General features: G+C 40.7%; 1 protein-coding gene across 1 annotated transcript; it reads right to left on the reverse strand.

Moving 5' to 3' along the window:
- Nucleotides 1-926: 926 nt before the first annotated feature.
- On the reverse strand, nt 927-5,805 carry mllt11 (MLLT11 transcription factor 7 cofactor). The gene is made up of 2 exons (XM_066721395.1): nt 5,683-5,805; nt 927-3,993 (listed from the first exon to the last, which is right to left on the reverse strand). Exon 2 carries the CDS (start codon nt 3,985-3,987, stop codon nt 3,724-3,726), a length of 264 nt encoding a protein of 87 aa, XP_066577492.1. The 5' UTR covers nt 3,988-3,993; nt 5,683-5,805; the 3' UTR covers nt 927-3,723.
- Between the last annotated feature and the right edge of the window lie 2,561 nt (nt 5,806-8,366).

The raw sequence follows: 8,366 nt of genomic DNA on the forward strand, positions 1-8,366 counted from the left end.
TTATGTTGTGTGCTGAAAATGGCGGATCCAAAGGGCAGTGCGGCTCTGTCGGTGCAGCCTGTTCCCTTTATTGCGTTTGAGTGTTGGCTAACGGCACTATATGTCACGGTGGAGGGGGCTGTATGAAATGGGCGGCTGTTCCGCGCTGCGCAATGTAGTTCCGGCATAGCTTTGGTTTTTCTTTTTTGGCGGCAAAAAAAGTTTTGAAACGCCTGCTTTGTCTGCACTGTAGCTGATTAAATCACCATGAAGTCCAGTTGGAAATGATTTTGCAGTTATTGTTGTCATGTATTGAAATGTGCAAGCTGTGCAGCACTAGCTGTGGACTCCTGTTTAGGCTTGGTAGTTTAATTAGCAGTATAATAGCAACACACTGAAAAAAGGATTAGGGTAGCTTTATAACACACTTTAGATCAGGGGGGACAGACTCCAGTCCTGTCTTTCTGGTTTTGCTCCAGCCCAGCTCTGATCCTTAATTGGTCTAATTAAACAATTAAATTGATTAATTGAACCCTTCTCTCCAGACTATGAAATGTTCTGTTTTGAGTCTGGAGAGAAGGATTCAATTCAGCCAGTTAATTGTTTAATTGGACCAATTAAGGAACCAGCTGGGCTGGAACCAAACCCAGCAGACACTGCGGCCCCCCAGGACTGGCGTCCAACCCCCCCCCCTGCCTTATATAGTTCGTGTGAGTTTGGTTTTATGGTCATATCATTAATCCACTGATGTAAATTGATTAATGTCATGTAACCTGTTTTCAATAAAGATACCCTCCATTTAATAGAAGAATAGAGTGGTGTTTGGGCAAGTATTGTTTAATATAAATATTAATTAAGAATAAGTGGAAACTGCTTGTTTTTGACTTGTAAGCACTTATTTTGTCATTTTATAATTTCTTTAAATGAGAAACAAAGCACATACTTGCTAAAGCACAATGTCTTTTATTAAGGCGAAACAATTCATGCAAGCAGAAAAAAACACATGAATACTGACTGTTGTTTGATACTCTGCCAATACTGGGGTCTGCAACAGCTTGATAACAGCTCTGACCACACGCACCACAGCGCTATCAGCGATGTCGTCAGAGGGAGGGTAGTCAGTTATACATTCAGTTCACATTCCTCTCCTGGCATCCCAACACAACCAAAGAATCATATCAATGATTATAAAAGGAAACACAATCATACAAACATGTTTATGTCTTTCCAGTGTTAGCGAGTGAAAGGTCAGTGCCTCTGCGTTTTGAGAACTAAGGTGAACTGTTAAACCAGTCTGGTATGTACACGCTCCGCCCCTCACAACCCCCTCTTCAGAATAAATATCGAAAAGCACAGATTCTGTTTATTGGTGGAATAAAATGAAAATACAAAACTTGAGGAATCCTTTAAGGGATTTGTAAAGTAATGCTAGGATCTGGTTCTAGAACAACAGTATACTTTCAGATAAGTACAACAGGTCATGTCATAATTTTTCTCAACCACACTGATCAGCTTTTCGAATTGGCAATTTTCACTTCTGGTACTGGGGAGCCAAAGCCTTTGCTGGATTTCTAGGGAACTGAAACTCCCGAACGGTTAAAGATCTGGAAACCGTGGTGAATATTCAACAAGATCCGAGTCAGAGGGTAAATCAGTTTCTCCAGATCTACGTGCTTCAGTGGCCCACAGGGGGACTTTGTCTGGTACCAAATGTTCCTTGACATCCCTTAGCCTTCTGGCACGTCTGAAGGAGTAATGCATGTAGGAAAAGTGAACTCATTGGGTTTGTGTTTTGTTTTGTTTTGACGGCAACCACGGCCGTTTTAACCACACAAATCCAATGCCGTTAACCCTCTGAAGCAGAGACGAACCAATTTAAGCACCGATACTCAGTTGGCGTTCTCTTTGGGCCTCCCCAGTCTCCTGGTTTTCCTTCCACCCGAGCTCTGAAATGCTTTTTAACTTCATTGAAAATGCTCAACCCCTCTCTCCCCAGTTTACCCCTCCTCAACGCTTGGCTTGTGACCCCCAAGGACCACTGATCTAAAGTTGCTCTCCCCCACCGTGAGACTCCAGCCAAGATCAGTGCAATCTGAGCTCGACCTCGTTCCCATTGATTGCTTTGGTCTTGAACACTGGAGAAGTGCGATTTAGGCTGAGAGATATTACATAATTTCCCTAACGCTTTTTATTGTCATTACGATAAATCACAGTGACACTCTGCTAGGAAACCCTTCATTATCTGTCTTGGGGTGGCACAGACTCATCTGTGCAATCCAGCTGCGAGTTGAAAAAATCCAATTGTTTTGTCTGTGAGTCGCGCATTCTAGAGCACAGAACAGGAAACCAGAGGCAATCTAGAACCATACCGGTGAATATCAAATAGTATTTCTCTAAATAGGTGAATGAATAAATCAATCAATAAATAAACATTCTTTAACTGGACAGACAGCTATGTGAAAGGTGCTCAACGTCTGATACGTGGTGCTGATTGGCTGGTGTCCCGAAAACACCAGCCAATCAGTTTCCAGATCTGGGCGAGCCGGTTGTCACAATACACTCGTTCCATTCAGTTTGCCCGGGACAGGCTGAAGCAGCATACTGAAATAAATACTAGGGGCAAAAAAGTGAATACATTAAATAAATAAATAAATAAATACATACATTTTTTTCAATTGTTTCTCGAGGCTCAAACAGGAAAAATCATAATACTGTCAACATGCAGCATAATGCAGCCCAGGTTAAGTTTTTGCCTTGGTCAAGTCTATTGGCAAGACCTTCCTCCGATTGGGAAATACTGCTTAGTATCGATCAAGGTACTGGCTCAGAGCTCCAGTCCTTACAAGGCCACTGGGTGGATTAATGCTTTGTCTCCCTCCTACGAACTTGATCGAATGGGTGTCAGGAGTATGTTTTGCAGGCTAAGCTTCAAAGGACAAATATAATACCTTCTGCATTCTCTCGTTTGTTCTACACCTTACTGTGCGTGTTTGGGACGACTTGTCACATCTGACCGCTTGTTAGATCGTGTACTGTCCACGCCGTGGTCATTTAACGGCACTGAATGAAGACTGAGCCGAGAGGACGGAGCGGAAAGATGCAGGGCAGGGTAGGTTGTCTGCTGCAAGGAACATGACAATTGGGAAAAGCCTTAGTCTGTTAATTCGTGCTTACAAAATCCTTCCCAAACTAATTCCCCATTGGCATTTAGATGTTTAATGTAAGAGTCCCTGTATTACCCTTTAATACTGTGCATCACCGACTCTGAGTTCAGGGCAATTAAATAATCCAAAGGCTCTGAAAAGAATTGAACCGCTATGGTCTACTTCTGAAACCCGGGTCTTGGAAAACCACAGTCTCTCTTGATTTCTGCAGGCAAATGCAAAATGCCACCCAATTTTTTTATGTAATCTAGAGATAAAAGTGAGTCCGTGAGTTAAAATGGGCCAGATTTCTCCTCTGTGACTCTTTCCAACAAACTACAAAAATCACCCAACTGTGGCTCTCCAGGACTGTAGTTTTCAGACCCCTGTTCCTCCCTTTTGTGATTTTTTTGTTTCAGTGTATAGTGCAGTGCTCTGGATTGCAAACTAGCAAAGCGTGCTGAATGAGTACTGTTTTGTGTGTTCGTTTTTTTCTAAAGCAAGACCAAAAACTTGACAAAGGGTGCATTATTGACTACAAGTTGACAACGTGTGCAGTAATGGTAGGTAGCTTGGGGATAGGGGGTTGGATGGGTGGTCTTCACAGCAGATCGAAGTCTAGCAGGTCGATGCTGGCGATGGGCTCCCTCCAGTAGTTGAAGGTGTTGTACTCCGACAGCTCCGTGTTGTCTTCCTCCCAACCCTGCGCATTGTGGCCGTCTCTCTTCTTCTTCCCGCCCTTGCCGCCCTTGATCGAAGACCCGTTGACCAATTCCAGGCCCTCTAGCTCGGCCAGGTCCAGCTCTGGGATCGGCTGCCTCCAGTAGAGGAAGGAGTCGTATTGGGTGTTGAGGGTGTCCAGCATCTTGCACTGTTGTAAAGCAAGAAAAGACACACAGACAAAAAAAAGATGCAAATTGTTAATTGACTTGATTGCAGCGTGACACTGCAACTTGCATCAATCAGTGGTGGTTTGTGGTTACAATTGCTTTGCCATCTATCTCTCCAGGCCCACATTTATTTATACCTATCGGAGGTGTACAAAAGGTATACCCACTTGTCTAAACACATTAACAGCTTGTAAAAGTAAAGTCTAAATGAAAACACTGTACAAAAAGTTACCTACAACCTAAAGTAATGAGGACTTAATTTCAGAAAAAAAAACAAATTACACGGTGCATCCATACTATTTCTGTTTAAATGTAGTAGCCTATGTAAAAGCATTAGTCATTAGGTTTTGCTTTAAGTGAGCAAACAGATTAAAAAGAATATGAAATCGTGTCCCGTTTCTTTCTATCTTTCTGGATGCTGACGGATTTTAAATTATAGCGCCTTTCTCGGAATGTTCCAGACGCTGCATAATTTTCACATCTCCCAGATTCCCCAGAGAATCCGCTGTTTGTGAACGGGCCTCTCCTTGCTACTGGGGAGGAATACATTAGGCGTTCAATTTAGAGCACTTCTCTCTTTGTGCATTCATTTCCCATCGCCCACCCCCCACCATAAAGAGGGGCTCTTGTCTTGTCGGTCAGCTATGTCCGATGCGGCCATTCATAGCATTGCCAGGGCCGGGATCCGCTTAGCATGGTTCATCTCCTCAGTTGGCTTTGTGTGATTAATGTCAGTGCTCAATAGTTTTTAAAATCCATTATTATTCTCTATTTTTGATTCTAGTTACTTACTTGAACGCCGCATAAGAACTGGACACATTAGGATGTAACAATTGATAGCTAATCATCCAGCACATGCTAAAATAAATGCGTTTAATAAGTGTTTGCTACTGATGTAACTCTGTAATCCGATTTATTACACAACTAATAGCCCCATAAGTCACCATTTGGTTTAAGAACAGCATAAAGAAACGCCATTGTCTCTGCTTTTTACATACACACAAGAACCGTCCAGATATTAATAGACATTTTCCATTTTCATTGATCAAAATAGCGCTTTTAATGATTTACTAATGGGGTTTCTTGTCAAGCAAACGATTCAAATTAAAAAAAAAAACCCTCTATCAAACGCGCAGCATCCATTACACCCACCTTCACCCACTCGCCCCCCCACCAAAAAACCCCCCACTTCTCATCGGCCCACACCCAAACCTGTCAGTCTTCAATATAGGGAGAAACGGGGGTCTCTCTCTCTCTCTCTCTCTCTCTCTCTGGAAACACCTGCCTTTGTATAAAGCCTATTTTTGCTTGTACACAGCATCCCATACATGCATTCATATCATAGCACCCTACAATTAGCAAGTGGGTCATGAAATGCCTGTGAATCCTAAAAATAAGCATCCAGCCATTTAACGCACTGGGCAGCACTAGCTAATATATGTATAGCCTTTATATATAAATGCGCCTATTCGTTGTGCCAATTAATAATTTCCCTATAATACACATTAACACTGAGAACAGAAGTGACTGATTTAAAAGAAAAATGAAAAAAAAAACTCAATTTCAATATGAATCACTCAATTAATCAATTAATTAATTAATGACGCCTCTCTGTATGAACATGAGATAAGGCAGCAGTGAAATGAGGACAATTCCGCCTGGCCGGTTACCGTTTATTCCCCGCAGATGAGAATCTGAGCAGCTCTCCTTTTCAAGCGGTCTCTGCGCCTCCCGTCAAAGGACGTCTTTGTTCGGCCGCTCCGAGCGTCTTGCTGAGCAATGCTCGCCGTGTGCCAGTGCGCAGGCGCGCCGGCCGCACCGCCCCTCTGTCTGCGCCTGCGCCGCCTCGCTTCGTTCGTTTAGCACAGATGTACGCAGTTCTGCGCGGATCTGCGCGGCTGCACCAATGGGAGCGCTGGGATTGTGCAGCTCTGCGCAACAGAATATGCAGGCCGGTATCTAAAAATAATCGCATACCGAGGATAGATTCACACACGGATTTAGAAAGGGTTCAGGGTTTTGACTCCCTGCGTGGGTGTGCGTGTAAGTCTCTCTCTCTACACACACGCATATGTTTTAGATACACAGACATGTAATTTTTGTATTTAAACATGAGCTTTGCAACTTAAAGATTTAAAAAATGCACAGTACAGGTTTATAGATGTTTTACATTATGAATATACATTCCATTAGAATTTCGAATGTATTGAAGGCTGTACTGGAATTATTATTTCATATTTCACAGCTCTGGCAACAAAATAGGTTTGGTTTTCATCGTATGAAAATGTAATTAGCTGGAAATTGTGTTTTAATTATGACATATGTAATGTGTGCTTACTATAGTAATGCAAACGAAAAATAAGATGTTTCTCTTTTTTAACGTAAGAGTTTAAAACCCTTTGTCTAGGGTAAAAAAAAAATTACTTCAGAATGGTTTTTACTTCGGGAAAAAACGAAAAGCAAGACGTGTATTGGCTATTTACTTCGAAGTATGACAACAATCATTAGTTTTGCTAAATATTGACTTGCAATTCAATAAAAAAAAAAGACATCTATTCTCTGTCCCACCGTGTGGAATATATTCTGGATGAAACTGGTTCTATTGCAAAACATTTCCAAATATTTTTAAAATTGTTATTTAATATCTGATTATTACATAGTTCAGTTGGCATTGTATTTTGAGATTTTCCATGTTTATTTAACTTACTAACTACAAATAAAATGTATGGAGCTGAGGACAGTCTTCAGCTCGTTGGTTTGTTGTGTTTGGCATTAACTATATTAGTACAATCCCCTGTGCTAACCAGAAGTTATATTCAACAAGGCTATTGTTACACTTACAGGTTTATGACACATACAGACCGATGCAGTGTTAGATCGCAGAATGATATGAAACTTGTGGAGCCAGGTTTTGTATTTCAGCCTGAAAGTCTGGAATGTATTGCCACCATGATTAATGTTGAAGTCCAAGATTTGATGAATGATTTACTTGCTTTTGCTGGCATTTATGACTCTTTAGCAGCAATCTGTTTAGACAGAGCAAAGCATAAAAAAGAGGATAATGTCACACTGTCCGAGTTAAGTTGACTCAGATGAGAGCACTGGTGAGCAGGACTCGCTACACTGCAGTGTAATCAGAAAGTCAATGTGGTAAATGCATTGCATGTGCACATGTGGCTCATTTGCTCATCACTTATTTGCATCTTTAGTCAGTGCACTGAAACTGCTTTTTACTTTGTCATTCACCCATGCTTCTTGTGAACGCAGCTTCTCAATTCTGAAATGGATTTAAACCGCCAGACTGCGCTCTGTGCTGAGGGATGACTATCTTGAGGCTCTTATGCTTCTGAACATAGAAAAAGATATTCAGATCACACATGATGAGGTTATCAAATGTCTGCACACGTGCTTCATCACAGGGACTGAAACGCTTGCTCTGCTTAAATGCTCATCCTCACTCATCTGATGGTTGAAATATTCATAGTCTGACTCCTAAAAGAGCAGCAGCAGCAGCAGTCAGTTTAATGCAGCAGTAGCAACAGTCAGAGAAGTGAGTACTGTATTTATTATTGTTATTATTTTAAATTACACATCCATACATGATAGCAAACATATTTCTAACTGCTGGCAACAAGTATGGGTGTGTTGTGTAATACCTAAGCAAAACATTTCCTATTAAAGACTTTGGGAGCTGCAGGCATTCGTATGAGTTTTGTTTAATGGCGGTTGTTATAAGCTACGTGGTTTTCATTTCCAATAGCCTAGAGATTATTTCCGAAAAGCGGCCTGTCCTTGTACACTAGCATGCTGGCCTGTGACCCAGCCATGGATATGATTTGGACCTGCTTCCTTTCCAGTCCATTCTGCGTGTTTCCCCAATCCTAGTGAGCGAGATGTGCATTGAATCTGATGGAAGAAAGGGATGCAACATGAGGTGTAAATATGTACACAGGCTCCTTGGGGGGCCATATCAACCACAACAATAACTACACATTATTTAGAGACCCTTAGCATTATTATTATTATTATTATTATTATTATTATTATTATTATTATTATTATTATTATATGCAGTTATTGCTAATGAATGAATACATGATATTCACAATGTAATAAATTTGTAACACATACACATATAAAGTAAATATACTAATGTGGTTAATACATCACCAATGCTCTACAATTTGAACAATTATTATTATTATTATTATTATTATTATTATTATTATTATTATTATTATTATATGCAGTTATTGCTAATGAATGAATACATGATATTCACAATGTAATACATTTGTAACACATACACATATAAAGTAAATATACTAATGTGGTTAATACATCATCAATGCTC

Source organism: Amia ocellicauda, chromosome 14 (assembly GCF_036373705.1).
Source record: "Amia ocellicauda isolate fAmiCal2 chromosome 14, fAmiCal2.hap1, whole genome shotgun sequence".
Taxonomy (NCBI): Eukaryota; Metazoa; Chordata; class Actinopteri; order Amiiformes; family Amiidae; genus Amia; species Amia ocellicauda.

Bases quoted from the DNA above. Each gene is read 5' to 3' on its own strand.
- mllt11 (XM_066721395.1), bottom strand. From the start codon at position 3,987: ATGCTGGACACCCTCAACACCCAATACGACTCCTTCCTCTACTGGAGG.